The 24,769-nt window shown below is 49.5% G+C and overlaps 1 protein-coding gene across 3 annotated transcripts in view; it reads left to right on the top strand.

Moving 5' to 3' along the window:
* The window catches only part of RBM6 (RNA binding motif protein 6), a 55,348-nt gene that overhangs the window by 449 nt on the left and 30,130 nt on the right, over positions 1 to 24,769 (top strand). For 2 of the 3 annotated variants that reach the window (XM_035337580.1, XM_035337578.1), the window contains exons 2-6: positions 3,491 to 3,603; positions 5,600 to 6,944; positions 7,804 to 7,893; positions 8,861 to 8,930; positions 20,703 to 20,776. In XM_035337580.1, coding sequence (XP_035193471.1) covers positions 3,560 to 3,603; positions 5,600 to 6,944; positions 7,804 to 7,893; positions 8,861 to 8,930; positions 20,703 to 20,776 — 1,623 coding nt within the window. In that variant the 5' untranslated portion in view covers positions 3,491 to 3,559. Of the gene's footprint in view, positions 1 to 3,489; positions 3,604 to 5,599; positions 6,945 to 7,803; positions 7,894 to 8,860; positions 8,931 to 20,702; positions 20,777 to 24,769 lie in introns of all 3 variants that reach the window. The other variant, XM_035337579.1, reaches the window with a different exon arrangement.

The following is a 24,769-nucleotide window of genomic DNA, read 5'->3' as shown; positions in this document are numbered from 1 at the left end:
GGTCACAATCGCCGCGCCTTCCCCCAGCCGCCGCGTTCCGTTCTCCCGGCCCCGCTGTTCCGGGAGGTCGGGGCCCGCCGCCGCTGCCTTTCGGACAGGTTGCGGAGGGGGCGTCCCGCTGCTGTCCCCGGTCGGGAAGGGGCTGGGGAGGCCCCGGGAGCCCGGCGAGGTGAGGGGCTCGGCGTTGGGGCTGGACCGGGGCCCGGGCCTTTGTGGTGCGGGCTTCTCGGTCGGCACGCAGCCAGACAGCGTTTGCAGCCAGGTGGGTTTAAGCGAAGCCTTCCGGCCTGCCAGAGCTGCGGTGACTGCCTCTCCTCTCACTTCCCAACCCCAGGGACACGGTTTTGTTAGTTCTGCGCCTGTAGACGGGACACTTTCCACTTCAGAAACAGAAAGAAGGAGCTTTCGTGGCTAACTTCAATTGCTGCGGCTCAGGGGAACGTTTTCGTCTGTAGCTCCTGCTGTGCTCGCCTCCTGCAGGCTTTTCTTTAGCCTTACGGGAACTTTGCTGCGTGCAAAGCGTCGTTCGTCAGAAATCGCTTCCTCTGTCCTGTGGGCAGAGCCCTGCCTGGAGCTGGATTTGGCTTCCTCACGGTCTATAAATAACCAAGTTTGGCAGCCTTGGCAAAATCTATTCGGGGAGAAGTTGTGAATATCAGAGCGTTTCTCTCAAAACCTCATCTCTCTGAGACTGCAGTGTGCCCGATCCGTGCCCGACCTCCCCTCCCTCCCTGCTCTGGGAAGCAGCGTGCAGAGTGTTGGGGCCGAGTCTCGGTGGAGGCGGACGAGGAGGTGCTTGAGGACCTTGCTGGCACTTCTTGCTCTGCCCCTTGGCAGAAATCATTATTTATCCCCTCGGAACGGCTGCTTGGTCTGGCCCAGCTACACAGGCCCTTTATGCTGTCAGGTTATGATGGTAGTTTAAGTAAAACAGCCAAAAGGACAGAGTCTGCTGTCGGGCTCGGCACAGGCAGTTGGGGAAGCGGGGTCAGAAACGGCCCTGCAGGGGCAGCAGTGGTCACGGGGCTGTCCGGGGGTGCGCTGAGAGGACGGGGGCTGTGTCCCAGGGAGCACCCTGAGCCCCCCTCGGGCTGGCACCTGCATGCACCTCGGTGTCTCCTGCCCGCTGGGAGGGCTGTGGGAGGGAGTGTACGCTCGCATCAGCCCTCCTGAATATTCAGCGTAACTGTAGCAGCTAATTCCTGCCTTAAAGAGCTGTAGATCTGGGCTCTGTGAGCAACCGGTCCGCGCTGTGTTTGCTGCGGCCGTGCTGCTGTGTCATTTGGAAACTTGCTTTGTAGCCATCTCCTCCCACTGCGTGGCTGTGACCAAAGGGCGCCAAAACTAATTGGCGCGTAGTTCCCGGCGCTTGAGGGTGGATTTTTGCTCTGCTTTCCTGCTGGCCCGGTCCCGTCCCCAGGCTCTGTTGGTCTGTCTGTGGCAAAGCAGCCTTCCTCCCCCGGCCCCGTCCGCGTGGGGCGAGGGGGTGGGGTCCTGCTCTCACCTCCTGTTTGTCGCGCCACGGAGAGATGGGGTTTGTCAGCAGGTCGCGGTTCCTCTTCCTGTTCCTTCTGCCTGCCCAGCTCCGCGGCCCGGTCACGTCACCTCTGTGGATCGGGTCAGACACCGAGAGGCGGCGAGCAGGCCGGGGGGCTGAGCTGGCGGCGAGTTACGTGGTGCTCAGGAGGGCGGGTCCCAGGGGTGCCCCCTGGCACAGCGCCTCTCCTGGAGCGCTTGGATCCGCCTGGGCCTTGGCGTCACTGGGAGCCCCTCTCAGGAGGTCCTGGCCGTGTGCCGTCGCCTTGTTCTGTGAGGCTGCACGGTAAACCGTGCCGCTGAAGTAGCCTGGGTTAAATTCGACTCTTTTTGGAGGGTCGTCCCCAGTGCCGATGCAGAGAAGCCTGAGCTGGCAGAGCTGGCACGCTGCGCTTTGCCCGGGGCACGGCAGGGATGGATTTAGCAGTCTTGCTGCCTGTGGTCCTGAACTTGCTTGACGCCAGCCACCTCTGCTACCGGTCTGATGGCGTTTTATCCCCATCTGAGAATTTGAACGTTGTGTCCAGACAGCTCCCGGTTGGCAAGGGATTTTTTTAAGCATTGGTAAGCCTGTGGGCTCGATGAAAACTGGAGTGGGGGAGGAAACCGGGAAGGGAAGATCGAGAAACACCAGCTCTGCAGACGTCTGCAGGCTGCAGGGGGTCAGAGGTAAAAGGACGGGCTGCTGACAAGCAGCCAGAACGGTGACTGCCACGGCCACCTCCGTTTGCCTGTCCTCTCGGCCTGAAGCACGGCTGCAGTGCCCCTGCCATTCAGCTCTGCAAGAAAAAATGGCAGAGCTGGTGGCGGGACTGCCCGGGAAGAGGGCGGTGCTCTGCACGGCAGGAGCCGCGTAACCGCGAGGGGACCGGCGCTCTCAGGCGGGACGAGGGATCTTGAGCAGTGGTGGTGGAGGTGGCCGGTGGCACCCTGCCCCGCCGAGGATCCCCTGCGTGGCTGCTGCCGTGCGGCTGTCCCAGCCCGCTCCTCCCCTCCCGCTGCCTGCTGGGCAGCGCTGACCTTTGGAAGCGGGAGGAAGCGGGGCGTTGCGTGGTTTTCCTTGAGATTTACTGCTCTCACGAGGCCCGGCGGTGCCTGTCCGTACCGCCCTCTGTTCCGTGGACGCGCTGCAGGTAGCTCACTTCTGACCTGCTCTGGAGAAGCGTGAATCCGCTGCGTCGTGGGGTGGGACCTGAGTGGCAGACTGGCTGCTGTGCCACAAGAACTCCGAAACCACTGCAGGGAGCGGGTCGGAGACCACTGAGGTGCTGGCAGCATCGTTCTGCTGTGGCTCTGCTGCAGCCCTTTTGGGGGAAAGGCCCAAGTTCTTCCTGCCTGAAGTCCATCTGAAGTCCTGGCTTTGGCGGTCTCCAGGAAGTCCTCACCTTCGCGGCTGGTGGGAGGAAGCAGGTGACGTTTCACACCTCCGTTGCACTCAGCTTTTAGGGCAGTACCGGGCAGCAGAGCCTGTAAAGATTTATTGGCAGAGCGCACCCTGTACCTGCCTGCTTTCGGAGGGCACAGTAAGCACGGTAGGCCAACAGCGGCCATCGTTTCCTCGAACAGCAGAGAGCTTTTGGCAGAAATAGTTTGGGTTAAACGTTAATTGCAAACTGTTGTTCAGCACTGGGCCTTGCTGTTTATAGATCGTGGGATTCTCACACTCCCAGTTGCTCTGAGTAGTGTTAGACAGCACAGTATGGTGGGGAGCTTTATGTTAATCAAGAGCAAATAGCAAATCGTTTGCCCACACACACTGGCGGTTTCGTTTCAGAAGTCATTTGAAGCTCGTGAGTGTGAGCATGGAGAAGCACAGCACTCGGTTAATTCCCGCCTGAGAGCGGCCACGTGTGTCGGTGGGTCTCGGCTGCTCCCTCACGCCTTCCACTGACCGGCAGTGTTTTTCTTCTGCGATGTATTTTTGTTGCCCTGGGGCTTACTGTTATTTCCTCAGCAGGTTGTGCTGTCGTGGTGCTCTCAGAGCGAATTACCCATTTCTGGAAACCCACCAGACAAGGGGAACATGTGGGGAGACCATCGACAAGGCAACAGAACGGGGCCCTTTCGGTAAGCATGGGAGCGTGCCGTTTGTTTATTGCACTGAAGAATGTTAGGGAAACAACAAGAACTTTCTGTTTGTCAGTATTCCCGCACATCCTCCTACAGGTTATCTTGCTAAAAGTTTCTGAGCTCCTTGTGGAGCTAGGTGTCACTCCTGAAGAGTAGGAGAGTTCAGCTACGGTGTGGCTTTCTGCCTTTTCATGATATTTTTGTTTTTGATGCCAGCTGCTTTAATATTCCTATTCCTTTTTCCACACCACCTTTTCCTGTGATACTTTGTTGAGCCGTTACGAGCTCAGGTGGTGTTAACAAAACCACCTGGGTTTTGGTGTTACGTAATGTTAAAACCTGGAAGAGAAGCACCCGATAGTTCGGGGTTGATTCTCTTCAACCACGGTGCTTCCCTCAACTTCACAAATGCTGCCTCTTTCCTTCTACATGGGGTTTCATGAAAACCTCGCGGGTTTAGTCCACTCGGTGAGGTTAAGCAGACCGATAGATCGCCAGCTTATTTCTCGTGCTCCTTCCCAAGATGTTCTTGACTGTCACTGGAACTGTGGCAAAGACGCATATGCAGCCGACCTGCACTGCCTGATATTTTTCTTAGTTTATGTTCCTCTGCTTGTTACTGGGCCCTGTGTTTGCAACGGGGCTCTGTGAATAAAAACTGAAATAAAGCAGAGGCGCCAAGAGATAGGGTTTTCCTCCCTCGTGCATAATTCTTTCATCCTTTACTCAAGTCTTCATCTCAGTTATTTGAAAATCAGGATGATAAATGTACTTCCTCCTGGCACACCGTAGGCTCCTGAAATGAAAGTATTTCAAACAATTGTCTGACTGCAGTGTGTTGAGAAAGCTGATGTCATGAATTTAAAACAGTGTCCTGCAGAACCTGTCTGAACAGGATTGATGGATCATGGTTTGTGGTGATACCAGCAGTGCTGCTCTGCTGATTTTTTTAAAATTGGATTGTATTGGCATCATTCTTCACTGTGGTGGATAGGCGATTCTATCCTCAAACCGAGTTTTAATTCCTGTTCCGTGTGGCGGTGAACCAGGGGCTTGCAGCTTAGTAAACCCACGTGCAGCTTGATTGGCTGTGCAGATGTGGGTTTTGTTGGTGGGCGATCCTGTAGAGAAGCTCAGAACTTGCTGGAGTGCAAGGAAATGCCCACTGGTTAGGGTAGGATTTGGTGCTTCTTTAAAATGTGTTGCTTTAATGTTTTACTTTTCAATTTTTTTATTATATTGAAGTGTATTGTAATGCCTAGCCAAAAAGTCGGGTGGCTTAATCTCAGAAACAGACAGAATGGATTTTGAAAAAAAACTGTAGTAAGAGGAAAGCTCTCCCTGAGTGGTGGTGTGCAGAGATCAGAACTCGTGGCTGTGGTGTTGTAAGAGGGTGCAAGGCAGCTGGGCTTGAGGCAGGAGTGCAGGAGGATCTCCAACGCTGATTGTTGGTATATGCTTGTGAGGCACCTGCAAAGTCTGAACTGATGCTGGTTTAGATCCCAGCACAAGGAGGCATAACCTCTTTTGTGCAGCATGTTACTCGAGCATGTTCGGTAACCTTTGCTTTTGTGTGCCTCGTGACGATGCGCTAAGTTAGCCGTCTGTAAAGCTGCCCAGAGAATTTAAGCTCAGGTTGTTCCTTCCAGGCATGTGCTGGTGATGCTAATAAACAGGCACGCCAGCTGGTGGAACCTCGAACAGCTGCAGAGCTGTGTGCAGTGCAGGACTATGTGATTGCTACCATCATTAACCCATTAATATTGCAGGTTTTCCCTGTTGAGTGCTTCTGGAAATTGTGCTGAAATGGGAGCACCCAAGTTTACTTTCTCACATCTGTCGTATGCTGCCTCATCTTAAACTGCCAAACATCAATATCTTCTGCGGATCTTAGACTGTTACACCACTCTGTAAAAGTTTAGAGAAGAATGTGCTGCTGTATAGATTTCAGACTCTAAGCACGTTATGAATAATACTGTCTTTATTTCTACAGTGGGAGCCAAGAAGAAAGGTTTGCTCCCGGGTGGAACAGGGAATATCCTCCTTCCCTTGATAGTCTTGCTCAAGAAAGACACTCTGGCAACTTCTCTGGCAGAGAATCACTTCCTTTTGATATCCAGGCACTCGCAGGCCTCCTCAATCCTCAGTTTGCCAACAGAGAGGAACCTTCTTTCAGCTTTGGAGCCAGAGATGGACCACGTAGTGACCTCAGAGGTAGGGAAGGGCACCACGATTTCAGGGGCAGAGATTTCCCACCGTCTGACTTTCAGAGCAGAGATGAGTCTCAGCTGGATTTCAGAGGCAGGGAGCCACCCCCTTCTGAGTACAGGGGCAGGGATATGTACTCCGGAGACTTCCGGGAGAGAGAAGGGCCACCTATGGACTTCAGGGGTGGGGACGTTCCTTCAGCAGACTACAGAAACAGGGAGACGTTCCGTATGAACTACAGGGACAGGGAAGCACATAACATGGATTACAGGGGCAGAGATGAGCCTCCGTCAGACTTCAGGGGGAGGGGGTCTTTTGATCTAGACTTCAGAGGTCGAGATGGATCTCATTCGGACTTTAGGGCAAGAGATGTCCCTGAGTTAGACTACAGGGGCAGAGACCATTCCTATTCTGACTTCAGAAATAGGGATGTACCTGATTTGGACTTCAGGGGTATGGGCACATCTGATCTGGACTTCCGAAACAGAAACGCACCATCGTCAGATTTCAGAAATAGGCACAGGTCTCGGTCTGATCAGGACTTTAGGAGCAGAGAGATGGCTCCTCCTATGGACTTCTCAGAGAGGGAATTGCCTCCTGTGGATCAAAGCCTTGTAGATTTTAGGCGCAACCAGTCTACTGTACCTTTAGCAGAAAGAGAGGGCTCTGGTTTAAGCACCAGCAAGAGAGAGGAGTCTGCACTTGGTTTAGATAGAACTCCTTTTGGTAACCAGAAAGGTGAATTTCAACATCCAGAAGCACCAGCCAGAGAAGAGGAATCCCTTGGACTGAGTCTCAAAGATGACGCTTCACACAATTTCCAAAACAGCCGTGGAACTCTTCCTACTACCCTTCAAGACCAAGAGGAGCAACCTCAGACCTTTGCTAACAAGCAGCAACAGCAGCAGCAGCTTTCTGGGGGGGAACAGCAGAGATCTGATGCTGATCTCGGGTTGAAAAGTGAAGGTGATCTGGATTTCCTGGGACGGCAAGATACGGACTACAGAAACATTGAGTATCGTGATGTGGATCACCGGCTGCCAGGGCATCAGATGTTTGATTACGAGCACGGCAAGTCCTTTTCAGAAGGAAAACCCAGCAAAGATTCTAGGCCCTATAAGAGCCTTCAGGTAGGTGGCTTTGTCAATTGATGTTTCTCTTAAGCACATGTTGGCCAAAGAATGGAAGGAGGTGGAAGGAGCCTTCTATTCATGTTCCATCCCTTTGGTTCAGTGCTAACTCACTGTCCTTTTCTGAGGTCATCCTCGTGCTCCAGGCCATTTGACTGGCACGCTTTCTATCTCAGAAATACTTTATTCTCAAGAGGGATGCAAATCAGTAATTGAGAATTGCTCAATATGTAGAACCAGATTTGGTTCAGAAAGTCCCCAAGCTGCCAATGACCAGACAAGTGGAGGGTGTTAGGTGGGTGGGGAAGTATTGCACAGAACAGCTTATTTTCTCCTGGGCATCTGCTTACGAGCGCTACCAGAGAGAAGCTACTGGGATAGGAGGTCCTGCGTGGAACAGCACAGCTGTTCTCACGCGTGCTTTGTTTATCCTCATAGCTTTGAAATCCCAGGTTAACGCTAACCACTGAGTTAATAACTGCTGTTGGATTTGAATATCCCACTTCTGGGAAGCAGAGAGGTGTTCCGCTTCTCTTTTTATAAGAACTTGGAGGAATGTGGGATTCAGGGCAAGGACTGCCTCTTGGCATTTACGGCTTATTCTGAGCTGTGCATCTTGTAGGCAGATACTTGCTGGACCTGGATCTGGCTGCACAGCTCAGTGCGCATATGAAGCTGCTAATGCTAAGATAGCAGAGCCCTCTGAATCTTCAGCAGTGCTGTAGTAAAGACTGGAGCCATTCTGCTGATGGGCCTTTCCCTTTGAATTATACCCCGCTGTATTTTGTTCTGGTTTGTGTATCCTGTGAGCTAGCATTTCTCATTTGTAAAAACAACATCTTGATTGTGTGAACTCAAGGACCAAGATTACCGGACCTGCCCCAAATATGTGAAGCCAAGCAAGCTCATTCGGCTAGGAGGAGTGCCAGAAACTGCCACAAAGGATGATGTAAGTGGGATGTTTTTCATCCAAAAGTCACTGTAAGACTTTCAAAACTTATATCGGGTGTTTCTAAACTTAGCGTTTTCAAGCCTGGTGATTGGAATTCAGGTGGTCTGTCGTTTTCCCCAAAGAAAATCCTGATCTAGGAGTGACTGCAGTGTTATTTTTATACGATTATTCTGCTTTCTAGAGGGTCTGGAAATTATGACTCTCTTTTGCAGTCATGTGCAAAAGCCTTGACCAGCAGACACTTGTTAACATACCTTCCTTCCAGGACTACTTTATACAGAAACAACGTTGTTATTACTTTGGTAGTATGTTTTGAGCCTGGAAGGTGTTAGTGTCTGAATGAACTTGTTCCTTCTTCATTACTTGAAATTCCTAAGATGAGATCTGACGAAGAAGGAAAAGATGCCGCCTGTTACTGCTGATTTTGGTTTCCAAAAAAAATAAACATCTAGGCTACAAGGTGAGAGAAGTTACCTTTCCACCAGCTTCCACTTCTAATTAGATTTTTTTGGTGGCAGCTGCAGACATGAGAACACCCCCACACATCACTTTTTGCAAGGGTTAGCTGTGGTGTCAGCCCTCCTGAGGCTTAGTACTGAAATCTGGTTGCTGGAGGACTCATGGTAGAAACTTTGTCTGCTAAAGGCGGTAAGATGTATCTGACCTTAAATAGGGATCGGAGGGGAACTGTCTGGATGAAAACAGCGTGACAAACCTTTGAACAGTTCTGCTGTAAACGGCTGTTGCTTATTTAAACAAAAATTAAAAACACGTGAACAAAAATTCCCCCAAACTCAGTAAGCAGTCCTCAGAAACTGCAGGAGCTTTACCAGGGAAATGCGTGTTTGTAACAAGCTTAAACTAGAAAGCAAAGAAGTCTTAGGGAAAGACAAGTGTACTTTAGGAAATGCTTTGCTCTGAGGCTTTATTTTGGAGACTGAAGTGGATCCTGGTTTTCCTGTAGATTCTCAATGCTTTCCGAGGGCCGGATGGGACACCTGTGAAGGACTTGCGACTGAAAGATTACAGTTCAGGTGAGAATGCTTTCTCAGTGCTTCTGGATTCAGGTTTACAAAAGGGGATTCTTAGCACCAATACTTAGCCAGTTTGGTTGTCCTTGATGCCATAATTACAAGTATTTTTTAATGAAAAAGCCGAGTTCTGTAGTTTGCTCTATTGTCTTCAAAACTGATGGCTGTGCTCACTGTTGCTTCAGAGCTAAATCGTGATCTGGTGCTTCTAGCTGTAGGAGCAGCAGGAAAAAACAGCAGTGCTGTTCTGATAGCCATCAATAATAAAGCTAATACTGACGTGGGACAGCAGGTTAATTCCCAGTAGATCTTTTTTTTTAAGTTACTCAATCCTTTTTGGATTGTTCCCCATCTTGTTTGTGAGATGGCCTTGCTGTGGAGTGTGTCCTGCACAAATCGCGTCCCCGTGAAACCTGACATACCGTAACATTTCTCCTTCAGTAACGGGAAACTGTCACCCTTCTTGGATATGAAGACAGGCTTTAAAAAAAAAAAAAGAAAAGAAAGAAAAAGGCAAAAGCAAGTTTTATAAACAAATAGTGCAATGCTGGGTCAGGATGCTCTTCCTTATTTCAAAGAATGAAATGTTGCTGTACTTCTCATGGGTATGTATTGGATTCTGAAGAAAAATGATTTACAAGGCTGCTTTGTGTGAGTTACGCTGGAACAAAGACGTGCAATTGTAGCAAATGAGGGGCCAGCCCCTAGGACTGGTTGGGGTTGTACTAATAGGGAATGCCTGGAAATGGGAGGAGACCATCTGAAGTCACTGCTCCTGCTCTGATGATACTGAACAGGTCCTGCTCCAAAGTGAATTTCTGCTGTTTTCCAAAGAAAAGGAAAATGGCACGGCTGTTTTCTCTGTCTCCTTTTAAACCGAGGAAAGCAGAGGCTTTTACCATCGTTGGTGCTTTTTCTTATTACCAGTGTGGGTTGCACGTGGAGCAGCTGAAATTCCTGCTGTCAGTACGTTATTTAGAGGCTTCTCGGGTGTTTAGTGGCTGGGAGAGAAACTGGGGCAGTTGGGTATTTCTCAAGTATATTTTTGTTTCTGGAAGCTGTCAGAGGAGATTTCACAACCTTCTCGTGAACCTTTGAACTAAAGAACACCCCTGCGTTACCTAGTCTGCTCTGGCCCAACAAGCAGGGCTTAAAGGGTGCAATCTTTCTTGCTTCCTTTCCTATTTTCTAAGCATAGTACAGCATGGCTGTCGTCACCCCTACAGCACTGAGTGTTACCCAACGATTGCAACACATGTTTTGCCCTTCCTGATGTGATTTGTCAGTTGGTGTTATTCTGAAACACACCACATTCCGGTAATAAGTCAACTTGAACGGGGAATCTTTTCGTAAGTCTCTTCTTGTGTACGTTACTAGGACATGGAACCCCCGTAGAGAACTGTTGTCCCTTTCCCATTCCGTTACAGAGGCCTCTCAGGCTGAGATGCGGAGTCTGAGGTTAAGTGCGTAAGCCCTAGTATCTGCTGATGGTCACACGTAAAATACGGGTTGTGCTTTTTGTTGTCTCTGTAACAGCTGCATTCGATTTGTCTGTCTCCTTAGCAGCAGAGTGTTGTTTTTTTTTATATAAGAAAGTTCTCCTGGCTTACAAAAGCCAGCGGATGAAGACTGGAGTTAAAATAGCTCATATTTTATGAGCTCTTCTGTAAAGCTGTTGTTTAACCCTGTCCATTCAGCATCAGCAATTCAAGCTGTGTAGCGCTGTTCTAGGTTACGTCGATGCTTCAGTGACTTTGTTTTGCATCATGTCCTGGGGCTGCAAATGCAGCTACTAATTTAAACAGCCTTCTGACCCTTGTCATGCGAGATGGGTACATCTAGGACAAAACAAGCCTCCTGAATTGTGAAAACATCGTGCTGAAATCGGGTAACTAGAAGCTGTAGTAAACTCAATCCAGGTTTTCACATGAGGTAATCCTACAGAGAGACGTGCGGAATTGAATTCACATTAACTTCTGAAAAGCTAAGCCTGTCTGAAACTAGAGGCCAGTCGTGTGCATAAAATGCTGCCTTTCCAATGGAGTGCGATGTAAATATTCATAAGAACTAAAAGCAAACTTCCTGGATTTCTGATGTCTGATACACCTGGACCCACCGGCTGCGTTCACGTATCAGTTCAGTGGTACAACAGCAGCCTGATTCAGAAGAGCCCCTGCTAAGCCTGAGTGGGCTGTGTATTTTTGAACACCGTCCAGAATTGTTAAAAATAACATTAATCGTGAGTGTGTATGTACTTCATGTCGAGTGTGTTCGAGAAAGAAGAATGCCTGCAGCTGCTGGAGAACAAAACCAACCGTAACAAATAGCACACAATTAACTCGAGGTGCGAGGCTCAGATCAGTTTCCCAAAACGATAATGCTTATCATCAGGGTTATCTCAGCAGCTTCAGTGTGATCATTCCACTCTGTGATCTTTTTCAGGACTCTGCTCTGGGGAAAAAATACGTGGTTGATTTTTCTTTGGGGGTGGGGGGGAAACCACAATACAACTTCTTTGCAAATGCCTTTCTTTTACGTCCTGTGTATGCACTAAGGGAAGTGTATTTTCACTGAAGGTTGTGCTGAGCCTGGAACACTGTTCTTAACGTAGCTGGTGTGATCTTGATATACGTACAAGCTGCTTGTTCTTGAGGCTATTTTGTCTCTGGAGAACACAGACTGAAACAGTTCATAGATGTTAAGAAGGTAGTGAAAGAAGAGACCTTGAGAACTGACGGAGTATTTCTGTTTGAATCAAAAAGGCAGATATTTGCAGGCAATCAAAATACCAAAAGGAAATTTCATCGTATTACCCCATGCAACATTATCTTGTATTGTCTTGTGTCTCTGAGCTATCAGTTAGATTTTGGAATTGATGCCTGCTCGCTCAGGCTGAGAGTGTCATACCGGTTTGTGGGGGGAAGAGGGGTTTCTCCCAACATAACGTGTTAAACGTTGGCAGAACTAACAATTAGATGGTTGGCTTATCTTCCAGCTTGCCTTCTGAAGTGTGTTTGGCCGTGTCTGTTTGATTAATCATTACAAAGAGTAAACCCGGAGGCGACGGTGGGATCTTCTTAAAGTCCATCAACTCCTGCAGTCTGTAATACCTCCTTGTGCCTCCTGCAGTTTCAGAGCTGCAGATGCGCTGCTTCTGTGCTAGATACTAGCGCTGCTGACTTGTCAGACGCTCTCTGACAAGTGATTGTCAGTAAGTGCTTGTGAGCTGCCCCTGGCCCGTCTGGAGGTGCTTCTCTCTGCTCACCGGGGTCAAGGCTTCCGTGTGGCTTTCCAGTGGGTACCTCCTGCTGCGGAACTGTTAGCGCTGCGTGCCGTAGCACCGAGCTGCTTGTGGCACGGCCTGTGGTATTGTTGTATCGCTGGCTGCGAACTTGTGTTCTTGTGTTGGTGCTGACTGCCAGAAACTTGAAACTGATACCTTCAGACCTTCAAGGAATCTAACACGAAGGCACCTTGTCCTGGTTTTGATTTTGATGTATTTTAGGCTTACGTCCTGCCTGCTTCTCATTAAGCTCTGTTTCCATTTTGCTGACTAATGCCAAACATAAGCCAAGTCTAGGAAACGATCCTGAGCGTTTGATGTGCACGGAGCACTTCAGGTGAATGCCTGTGTATGACCTGGAGAAGGGAACATGCAGATCTAAGCTCGTCCTAAAGGGCTGCTGCTGCTGAGTTGCTCACCGTTAAGAGGTGCTGCAGGAGTGTCCCAAGTGCTAAATGAAAGCATGAAGCGTACTCTGAGCTTTCCATTCAAGTTGCTCTCCTGGACACAGTCGGGTGGCCAAGCTTGGAACATGCTTTCCAGCCAGGATTTACATTAGGGCTGGTACCAGCTGTTGGGGAAAGCTGTTTGGGGAAGGTGAGCCTGAGAAATCGCTGGTAGCCCGTGAAGTTTTCCTAGCTTGCTCTACAGGCACATCCGTGCATCTGAGAGGCGTCTTTGCTGAGCTGGGAAGGCCTGAAGGAAAATAGATACGTTAAGATGGAGAGCAGCAAGGCCAGAGAGGATCTCTGTGAAGTGAACTTAGAGGGACCAGGTGAGCTGAGGCTAGGCACCTTCCCGTGGTGGAGGCACGTGCAGGAAATGCAGTGTAACCTCAAATGCGATCCACCGAGCCTAGTGGCAGCTGCCTGCTTAGTTTTGAAAAGCTTTTGCTTTAGCGAGTACCTCTGGCACCAGATATACTTTGCTGCTTGCTCAGCCACCTCTGTGCACTAACATGTACCTGTTTCATTTCTGTGGCCCTCCCGACCTGGCCCTTAGACTGTAGATGCTTGGACCTGCCTCCTTATCCTTCCCTTTGTTAAACGTCATGTGTTTTTTTCTTAATTGAGGGAGTTCATCTTGGTCTTACTAAGCTCTGCCACCCTGTTAAATATTAATAAACCTCTTAGGTAAAGCTATAAAAAGCACCTTTCCCCTGCCCCCTCAGTGCGATGTATCCTGTGTCTCAGAACAGTGAGTTGTTGCTTTCAGGAATATTTCAGGGAGACTCTGAAATCTGAAGTTATTTTCTTTACAGTACTGAATATTACTAAAACTCATAATGTAAGGTCCAGGTGTATAGTTCGTGATGGAAAAATGGATGCAGATTTTGAGCAGTGCTCCCCTCCATACCGGGGGTAATCTCTCCCTTGTCCTGGGCTGGGGTGCGTACCAAGGCAGTGAGATCCTCCCCGTTCAACGCAGAGCTCCTGCTGTGTGGGAGGCATGGCTGTGCTTCTGTCTGGCCCACGTGTAGCTGAGCCTTAGCTCCCTCACAGTCGCTGTGCGTGCAGCTGGGGTTTGACTAGCGACCCTCCTGGAGGTCAGAAGTGCTGGAGGAACGCTCCCCATGGCCCCGTGCAGGCTGCAGCTTCCAGCCCTGGGCAGGGCAGGAGCCGCCCCGCCGTGCTGCACAGCAGGCGGTTCCCTGGAGGTGTGCAGCCAGAGCTGCGCTGAACCGAAACCTTTTCTTTCCTTTCAGGAGTCCCGCGGTACCCGTGGGCAACCCCCTCCGAAGGGCGGTTTTGTGGCCGGCTAGCGGTGTCCTCGTGAGGAGGGCTTGGTACCGGCCCCGTGCGGTTTGGGTAGATCTCAGAAGGCCTTAAGTCCTTCGTTTGGGTACAGAGAGCTCGCTGTGGGATGGCGTGAGGTGTCTGATAGTGTGGCACAGAGGTGCCTTCTGTGCTGACTGCAGAATACACCTCGTCTCACCATCAAGGCTGGTGCTAACGCACCAGAGGAAGGACAAGCTGTTGCTGTGCTCGGTGTTCTGCGTGGTGTGGCCCACTCGGCTGCATCAGCCGCAACTGAGGGCACGCAGCTCTCAGGTGCTGGCAGAGATCTGAGGCGATCATCCAGGAGTTCACAGGGCGCTGTAGCACGCTCCGAGCTTCCTGCTGAAGCGCGACCAGGTCACCTGCTCATCGTCAGAGGTCCTCATTCTGGAGGGCTCGTCTGCCAGAAGGCGGGGAAGCATCTTCAGTGCTGATGCCTGTCTGTAGCCAAAATAGCCTGGCCGGGACTGAAAAGCGCCTTAGCTGGCATTAGTCCATGGTCATTGATGCCAGTCCTTGTCAGCTTTCCCAGCTGTGTGGGCAGTAGGTTTTTGGCTAGTTCTGCTTGATTTTAGGGCGGGAGAGTGTTGCATCGTGCAAGCCAACGGCATTCTTGCCAATCTGTCCTCATCTGTGATGTGGTGGCTTAGCACGTGGGAAGCACGAATCTGTTTAAGTCTGTTTGCAGTAGTGATCAACCTTGATTCGTGGTTTGCAGCCTGTTCAACACAGAAGGCAACAGCCAGCCGGAAAATGCTCTCGCAGCCCTCCTGTCATGCATGTTCCTTCTGTTTATGATGGTTTTTAAAAAATGTGCTCACCCTTTTTGCGTCTCCGGTGCAAAGCTTCAAGGCTTTTCGCCGCGTGCTGACACTGCTGGATTAATTGCTTTTCTGAGCCATTTGTGCTACATGACAGATCCTGGAGGCCAAGGCACACATTAGCAGTATTTTAAAATCAGTTTCCTGTCCGTAGCACCTTCCCACATCTGCAGCTTCCAGTTCTTTCATGGCGCTTTGTGATGGCCACAGCCTTTCTTGGGTTCTGCCTTTCTGTACAAGCATGATGTAATAACTTGTCTCTAATAAAGCTACAGTGTGTAAGGTCTTGGTGTCTTGGATTTCTCCCTCCTCTGTGCTAGTGTACAAACCACAGCCCTTCTGGCCAAGAATACAGCTGTGGAAGAAAACTGTGGGCTGTTTCCCTTTGAGGGCAGCTCAAGCAGGTCCTCTCTGCATCTTGTCCTCCTGGGTGGCAGAAGAAGGGTAGGCTGTAGCATGATACCCATTAGGACGGCTGCATTTCATGTCGTCTGCTTTCAGTGCCGTTCTCTTGTGCAGCACTGTCATGAATATCTTTTTTTTTTTTAATCAAGAGGGACAGTATGAAGCGGCAGCCCTTTTCTCAGCAGCCAGGCGTGGCTTGTAAATGCTCAGCCTTTGAAAGGAATCGGGGACATGGCTTGGTGCAGATCGTCCTGTTTGTTATTCACCAGCAAGCTTTTCTGATACAGCTCTTCAGCTTTAGGAGCTGGGGAGACCGATTCGTCTGTGCAGCAAAGAGGCCTGACAAATTTATGGAAGCTCTGAATCCACCAGCTGGTGTGGAGAGCGCTCTCGCTTTTGGCTTCTGAGCGTGCGTTAGCACAGATCGCTTGCTGCCATTCGCTGCGGGGGTGCCCTCCAGGAGATCAGGCTGTGGACAGCTTTATTTTCTCTGCTCGCTGCAGAAGGCACCGTGCTGTTACCCGTCCTTGCTGCATGCTGCTGTGTGCCCGTCCTTGGCCACTGCTGCGCGTGTTCAGGAGCTCCTGGCTCCTTGGCAGCAGGAAGTACGTTGTACCTGCTAAGGACGGTACGCTCCAACAGGGTGGAGGTACGGAGAAAGCCCTGCGTTTTCTGGTATTTTCGTGAGATGAGGTGTTCAGCCTTTAGGAAGGATGGCTTCACAGGCTTCCTGGGCCTCCTCGTACAGGTGGTCTGTCTGCATCTTCCCTTGGAGGAAACAGGACAGATTTCCACAGGGGGTCACGGGCACGTTGCTGAAACCTCCCGCAAATGAGGTAGTGATTCCTGGCAACCAAGCAAAAGCAGATTCGGTGAGAAATGTGCAAAATCTTGTCTCCACAGCTGTGTGAAGACCGGTGTGGGAGGTCGTAGGGACTTCCACAGCCCTGGAAGGGATCTCATTTTCTCTCCGTACTTGATGCTGTAGTTGCCTTTGAAGCAATCGAGATTTCCTCTCTAACGTGGATGAAACTCTGTGGGGGATTTCCCTGGCTGCGCTCTGTTAAGCCATGCTGCCTCAGCAGAGAGCGAGCCCCAGCAGCATCCTCCTTCAGCAGGCTGGCTTTGCCATCTCTCGGAGTCCTACAAGTACACAAGTCTGCAAACGATTTTCCTCTGTAGCACTTTTATCTCATCCTACAGGAATAAAATCCCAACAGCACACAAACAAGTGAGAAGTTGGGAGGGTTGAGAAGCTCTCTGCTTACGGAGACTCCATCTTAGAGCCTGGTGTCCTCAGGCTGCTTGGCCCCTCCTGGTAGCTGCAGGTACGAACGGTGGCAGAGTGGGGACCTCCCGCGTGTTGTCAGCTGGCCCAGGTGTTCAGCTCAGCCTAGAGGCTTCTGGCAACCTGTTCCACCAAGTTCCTTTAATAGGAGCCTGTCTTCCTCCTTCCAGCTCTGGGAGAGGCTTTTTGTATCGCAACACAACAGGGGTCGTGTGGCAGTGTTTTGGGAGGGCAGGTGATGCTGCACTTCAGATGGAAGGTTTCCTATCGCCTTCAGCTGGTAGGGAAGGGTGGTAACATGACTTGGTGCGTCCTTATTCCTGGAATCAAAGAGCTGGATCAGATCTCCTCAGCTGGATGCCTTTGTCACCAGGCATCCATCAGGCCTTCTCTCCAGAAGTATCTTCAGTTTGGCATAGTTCAGGGTCGTTGTTGTTACATGATTTATTCATTTGGCCTCCTAAAACTCCAGAGAAATGTTTTTGTCTTCGTGCTACTTCCAGCACATACCAGGAGAACATTGTCCTTGTTTCAGATCTTGACATAGCAAGCTATCGTGAAGTAGTGCATTGCGCTGTGTCAGTTGTTCAGTAAAACTGTGTATGTATAGAAACAAGTCTGGCTTTAAACCTCAAGTACATCTCATTTTTACCTCAATCCGAATATGGTAATTTTAAACCAGGCTTTCAGGACTTTTAGCCCAGCTGTGGCACGCTAACAAAGACCTGATATGCGTTGTCAAAAATCACTTGACTAAAATGCACGTTTAAGAAGCAAAATATCTCTTATTCAGATGTTTGCACAGCAGCTTCCTGGAGCTTTAAAAATGCATCCCTAGTAGTGTCAAGTGCTCGTATTCGTTGTCAGTGCAGGAATCATCAGAGCATGCCTTGGAAACATCCGTAAAGGTTGTGTATACACAGAAGCACTGAAGGAAAACAAACTCATTCGCTGTGGGAGTTCAAGTGTTGGGGGACTGGTGCGTACCCTTATGGAGAGGTCGTCTGAGCAGCTAATGCTCCATCATGTTCAGAGTTTGGGGAGGGTGTTGATATCAAATACTTCTGCCAAAACGCAAAGCATTCCTTACTCAGTGCTTACTCAGTTCCATACTTTTATTTTTTTCCTGTGGAGCCCGAAGCAGCGGTGCCGCACTGAGCAGCAGGTGATACGAGTGATTAAGACGGTACTTGGCTTTCTGTCTTCACGTGAAACCTTGCGTGAGTTTGGGCCACCCTGAGTCACAAAGCCGAGCTGTATCATCAGCAGCGATTCTGCGTTGCTGGTTTGATCTCGTTGGTTTTACTGTTAAGCCCTGAAGAGTTCTGGTACGTGTCCAAGAGCTCTGGTGTGCAGGGGAGGACGGCTTACCGTGGGATGCCTGGTGTACTGATGCCTGTCCCCGTGCATCCGGCTGTCAAATCCCATGCCCTGCTTCTGGTAGCAGCAGATGAATCGCTGGGTTCTGACAGGCAAACTGTATTCAGAAAGGAAAATATGCAAGCTCAGCAGCTGCTGCACAAAGAGCTGAACCAGCCCCACGAAGGAGGCAGAGAAGAGGCGCAACAGTTGGTGGCAGCAGCCTCTGTAGCCAGCCTCAAGGCACTCAGTTTTGTTTGAAGCGTTGTCCTCTGGGTAGCAGGTTTATTGCCAACGGTGGCAAAAAAATCAGCAAACGTCGCGTTTCAAAGCGTGGTGTAGTCGCGCTGCTGTTGCTGCCTTTCAGTGGGCTTTCCTGTATGGTCTAAAATGGAAGGCTGCTGTCCTGGAGCTGGGGGCAGGGGGCCGTGCCGCCGAAAGCTGATGCTGCTGTGTGGTTTTCACACATCGCGTGCGCTGGGCAGGTCTTCGAAAAGAGGATTGACCTGGGGGTGGGCGACAGAAAATTCCCAGCCCCCCCAGATTTTCACCGGCAGTTTGGAGCGGAGCAGTGGCTCCAGGCTGCTCTCTTGTATCACTGCTTCGGTTCTGTGCAAGGACAGCTGGCAGCGAGTTGCAGAACGCGACGTTCCTGTGCAGCCTGACCACAAGAAACGAACGTGTGGTCTGAAGCTGCTTTTTTGCAGGATGCGGGGCCAGAATTTCTGGGTCTGGTTCTCACCGTGTGTGTTAGCTGCAGCAGTGCTTATTAGGTGGGTAGAGTTCGGTGGGGAAGCAGGAGGGAAGGAAGTGTATGAGGAAAAACATGCTGATCTTTCTCTTAACTGGAGTGGGTCTGCAGCGTGCAGGCCTCTGAGGATCTCAGGTTTTACATCCAACATCAGCATTGTGCTCAACTCTGTCACGCTGGATTAAATCCACATGTCAAACACTCGTTCACTTTATCAGACGTTGGGTGTAAACGGCCTCTCAGATGGAGCCAATAGAGTGAAAACTCGTGCAATCTTCTTCCAGTCTGTCTGGAGACCGCTTACTTCACGTGCTCACAGAACAAAGGCAGCGCCCTGATCGCGGCCTGCTGATTACAGCAGCTTTTGAAAATCCTTTCTGGGAGTTGGGAGTCTTACAGGCTGATACGTAACATTCAAGCGAGCCTCTTCTAAACATGAGGGGGAGAGAGAAGTGACTTTAGAGACCTGGATTTGAAGAAGACTAAGACATAACGGTGTGAGGCTGTGCTGCGCCGCAGAGTAGCAGGGACGGCCGCCCGGAATGCGAAGCAGTCTCCCAGCAAGGGGCAGCACTGCTCCTAGAGAGCAGCTCTCTTCTGCAGAGCAGAGCAGAGGACTGCTTTTATTTTTAAAGGCTATTTCATGTGGCTGGAACCGCAGAGCCAGTGAATTTATTTATTTTTTATTTTTTGCTCCTTCTGCCATCTGAAACTCTAGCTCAAGTTCTAGCTGCTCGCTTGATGCAGCAATATCAAGGGGCTTTAGTGGCATCACGGGTGGTGCGGTGCTGGTCTGCCTCTTTCACTGAGCCGAAAAGCACCTAGGTTGATAGATTTCCTCCTGGTGTACTAATATTGACAAAAACAGCATGTGGGAGGGAAGTAAATCCCAATGTGGGGTAGAGGAGGAGCTAGATTCAAGCTGGAGTGTTCTAACAGCAAATGTGCAAAGTCGGGGGTGTGCTGTTGGAGAGATGATGTTAGAGAGATCCCAGTTAAAGAACAGCAGGGTTTGGTGATGGAATGGATTTGTTTGGACTTGTCTCTGAAGTGTGTGTGAAGATGGTAACAATAAATAAATAAAAAGAATCAGTTAACAAACAAAACCCCACCACAAACAACAACAGAACCAGAAAAGCTAAAACTGGTGAGTGCAGCAAACAACTGGGAGTAGTTCCGGAGGGAGTGGGGGTAGTTCCAGCAGACGGGGATGCCTGGCCTGAGGGAAGCGTGGCACGGGGAGGGTGAGGTTCTGACTTCAGGTTGTTCCTCTCTTGGGTTCTTGGAGCTGCCTCCACCATCACGCATGGCTCTTGGGATGCTCTTAGCTTCTGTAATGCTCACCTTGCTCTTTACCGTGGGACATGAAAGTTCAGTGCAGGTAACTGGAGCACAGATCAGCCACTGACTGAGATGGCAGCCTTCCGAGAAAACTAAAGGCTCTCTAGCTTCTTGCTGCTAAACTTAAGCTCTCGCAGCCTCTTATTAAATGTACAGTAACATCTGTTGGAAATAAAACCCCAGAATGAGAAAGTTGGAGTTATTGTTCCTGCTCCGCTGTTCTTTTTCGTGATACAAGGGATTTGGACTTGAAAAATAAGCATTTGTTGAATGGAAAATAGCAAAGGTAATGGAATTGTGATGGCTCTTTCTGAAACATTGCCCAAATTAAAATGCTGGTCATTTGGTGTAAAATACATTCACAGCAAGGTCCTTTGGAATGACGTTTACCAACGCTTGCTTTGGAGAACACTGCTTCCAAGGCAGGACAAAATGTGAAACTAGTATGGAAAATCACAATGCCTTAAAAAGAAAAAAAAAGTGATTATTTCTTGCCTTAAGGAAGGGTGTGCCTGTCAGTGGGTTGTGTAAGGGGAAGTGGGAACACTGCACTATTAAAATTCATGATAAACTGCACGATTATTCATCATCCAGCTAGTCCCTGATTTCTCTCCTTTTCGTTGTGGAGTATAGAGGGGGTGGTTAGAGGGTTTGTCACTGGAGAAAAAGGGAAATTGAATATTTAATGTGGCTTTCTTTATGACAAGGCACTAACATGACTCCCGTCTGTATTTAAATGCTGTCCCCAGGTTACGACTATGGCTATGTCTGCGTGGAGTTTTCACTCTTGGAAGAGGCCATCGGATGCATGGAAGCCAACCAGGTTGCTTTACACTTCGGTCAATGCTGCTAGAAGATTTTAAAAAATAATCATTTTTGGTGGGGTGGTGGAAAGCCAATGAGGATTTTTTTTGAACTATCCAAAGGCAGATCTGTTCTTGTCTAACACACAACGCTGCGGTTTAAACATGTTTCCGGAACCTTGCAAAAGGCTTAGAAATGCCAGTGTGAAAGAGCTGCCAGCCACCGAACGGTCTGCCCTCCTCCCTAGCGCGTGGCAGCACCCTGGCTAGGTTCAGAGGCTGGTAGCTGACAGAATTCCAATACAGGTTTTGGCCCTGATGCTTTTGTACTCACGCTGAAATCCAGTCGGAAAGAGCTCTGCGAGCATTAAATGTCTCCCCCGGTTGTGCGTGCGCACACACACACACATGTGACTGGAGGTGAGGCCTCTGGTATGCAGCTCTGAGTCAGCTGTGACTTGCACGCTCTGCTCTTCCATCTGCCTTGTGCGTGGGAGAGGTTCTTAATGGTGCATCTCCCCCGTATCTGCCTTGTCCTTTGGCAAGCTGGAGTTGCAAACACGAGGACTACCCTACGTTCAGTTGCACCTGGTAAATCTGAATGTTTCCAGCCCTTAAAAGTGCAGGATGGCTTCAATCCCTAGTGAGTAAGGACCCAACGGGAGCCTTTACTCTGACCCGATATTCAAGGCTACAGTTGCTGGCTACTGTGCTACAGCAAGACGTATAAAACATGTCAGCTAAAACATAGATTTCCATCTTACACCACCCTGTCTGTGCCTCAGAACTGCTGGTGATGGATCACCCAGGATAAACCACTAAGTGATCCCTATTCCTTTTACGTCCCTTATGCCTCCTCTCCGTTGCCTTCTTCCTCCACATTTGCTTGAATAAGAATCCATATGAATTATCAAAAGCCTTTTTTGAGTGCATCCCATGTCTTGCTGTCACGAGAGGAGAGTCATGAGTCAGATTCAGAGCTGTGCATGTGCAAAGATGTGCTTAGAGTTAACGAGTCTGCAGCTGGGGTTTCAAAGGTCCCACTAAGCACTTGCATTCGCCTCTATTTGCAGTTACAGAAGTATTGCAACTTAGAAAAACGTTTTACAGAAATAATTCTTTTGCTGGGAAGGAGCCTGGCACATTCCCACTGGATGGGGGAGGGAGGGAGCAGAAATGAGAGAAGGCTCCAGAATTATTCATTACTTTTACCATCAGTGGCAACTTTTGTTTTCCCTTCAGTGTTGCTACAACTCCCGATCTATTATGTAGTCACTGGGAAATACGTAATGATGTGTGGCACTGTTTAACCAAGTGCCTCCACATGTTCTCTCCCCAGTTCTACTCACATGAAATAATGTCTCCCTAGGCAAATGCCCTTCCCAAATACCTTGGGTTTTGGGAATTCCTCCTCTTCCTATTTTTAAGGCCTCCTCTCTACCGTCTCATATTTGGAGCATCCCCACGTGTTGGACAGGTGTTTGACTTGGTCAGATTAGGTCCGCTGCTGCAGCAAGGAGCCCGTAAGCACCAGACCAAGTGCCTAAAGGTCCCCAGGAAATCCCAGTACCTTTGTGCACATGAGGAGGTTCTGGCTGGCCTTCATCCGCACCTTACATTGATCCCCCCAGCAGCTATAGCAGGGCTGGGTAATTATATACCTGTTCTCCTGATTAAACAGCAAAAAAAAGTAGTAAGTTTTGTATCTGACTTGGTGCAAGAAAGCAAGCTAGCTTTTAAGTTCGCAGTAAAATCTAAGTGGAGGTATTCAGACAGGGAAAGATGCAATTCACTTGTCTTTAGACAACAGGTACCCCTTTTTAATGTCTTCTGAGGCAGGGCTGTAAGATCATTTCCTCAGGCTGAGAATTAATCTGGATTTTTACAAACTGCAAAACCAGAAACCTTTGTTAGCCAGGACTTGGATTCTTTGATAGTTGAGTTATTTTCAGCAGGTTATCAGCTCTCCTTGTCAAATGGAATTGCTTGTGAGAGCATAAATAGCAAAGTGGTGTCAGCCCACAGTGACGCTCTAGCACCTCAGTAGCCAGCCTGCCTCTTTCTCAGTTTCCTACTGGCTGGGAATGACTCCCTTTTACAGAGACATCCTTTTTTTGATGCTGTTTAACGCCTATTTAACCACCCCTGCCTAAAGAACAGTTGTTTACCTCCCTACATCCCTGTGGTCTGTAATTCCTCTGTTGTGAGATCCTTTCATTTCACTCGGCACAGAGCAGTGCTCGCGTAAGGTCATTCCCAAATTTGCTGCCTACAGATTTACCAGGTCCAACTCCCTCCATGCAGTCAGCCTAGCATGCCTATGTGACTCCTGAGATCTGGGGGGGGGGGGGTTCAACTAAACGCACTGTGGAAGGAAACATCCATCTGCGCTGCCCTAATTTTGGAAGAGAGTTTTGTTCCACCTGCATTAATTGCCACAGCCGAAGTCACTACGGTAATGCCCGGATAAATTGCCTTGCCTTGTTGATTGTGATGGTGGCAATTCCTCACAGCTCCAGGGGCCCATCTAGTGTACGTGGACTGTGATGGATCGCCAGCTTTGTTCGTGCAGAGGTGGTGCACGACAGGGTTTGCTGAGAGAAGAGCCAGCTGCCAGCTGTCCTGCCTTCGGGCAGGCTCCTTGCCCCAGCTGGACGCCTGGGCTATTGTCTTGCAGGACGTGGGGGCAGCACTCGTTTCATGCTGGCGGGCACAGTGCTTCTGTTGGTCTTTCGTTACGAGCTGGCTGTCGACTTTGTTAGGAGTTTGACTTTAATGAGAGATCTTTCTGTTAGCGATGAGCTGCTTTTCCTTTGGGGAGATGCAGTTATTTTAAATGGGCAGTGGGATTTCTGCCTGCTCAGTCACACAGTTTCTCCTAAATCTTTCCCCCCTTTATTCTCATTCTGAAGGTTGCAGAGAGGTGTGCCATTTATCTTGCATTTCCTTCACGTTCAGGCTTAGGGTCGCCTCCAGTGTAGAAGTGTTCTTGCCTGGCAGCAGCGTTTTGGCTTCTTAGGAGACACCTCTGACAGTCTGTTCCCTGGCTCTTGTTCCTGTACGCGTTGGGTTCCCTCCGAGTACCTGAATTCTCTCTTGCACTTCTTCATCTGCAGAAGAAATGCACGCACTGAACTTGTTCTTGGTGCGAGAAAGCTGGCTGGGAAATGAGGTACCCTCATGTACTGGTGCGTGTCATAAAGGCAGCTGAAGGAGGAGAAGCAGAGAGATCTTGTCTCTACTGCCTGGATATTTTGCTGTTTTCACCGAGGTGGAGCTGGTTGTTATACAGATGGAATCAGAAGATTTATTTGAAGCTTAGGAGCAAATGATTTGTCTTGACTGACTATATGGTAGTGTCTCCCAAGTCCCCTCAGGCCTCCAACTTAGCAACACTTGGCAGTGTGAATATTTCCTAGCTTTTGTTGCTAGTAACTAACATCTTCCTAAATCCTTCCCTTCTGCTTCGTAAGCAAGAGGGTGAAAATGGGAGAGCTATAGCGTGAACTCGTAAAAATACGTACTTCATAAATTATTGTAGGGATATCCAGACGTGCAGGAGTGGTTGTTCCCAGACCTGCTCTTGTACCTTCCTGCACTGAGACCGGTGCGTATCGGAGAGCAGCTTCCCCTGCGGTTCCCTGAGGTTCTGGTTCTCCTTGCTGACCACAGCGATGCCTCCGTTCCCTGCTCGTTTCTCCCAGGAGAGGGATGTTTTGTGGGTGCTCGCTTTACTTGAACGCATCCGACCACTGTGAGGTTGGAAACAACAGTTGTGTGTTTCTTCTGCTCTGCATCCCCTTTTATATCCCTTCTCTGCAGTGCTTTGCATTTGGTGTGAACAGAACAGACTTCACTGTAGCTGTTGGTGTTAAAATCCGCAAGATGCTTTGACAAACTGGCAGAGCCTGGGACTTTCTGTCCTGAAAACATTTGCAGTAACCAGTCACAACTCTGTGGCTTTCCAGTTAAATACAGAAGGAGCTTGTCACTCTCCTGAGAATGCTTCAGCT

The sequence above is a fragment of the Oxyura jamaicensis genome, chromosome 12 (assembly GCF_011077185.1).
Source record: "Oxyura jamaicensis isolate SHBP4307 breed ruddy duck chromosome 12, BPBGC_Ojam_1.0, whole genome shotgun sequence".
NCBI lineage: Eukaryota > Metazoa > Chordata > Aves > Anseriformes > Anatidae > Oxyura > Oxyura jamaicensis.
Note: the sequence above shows the minus strand (reverse complement) of the source record. Positions and strands in the feature narration are given on the sequence as shown.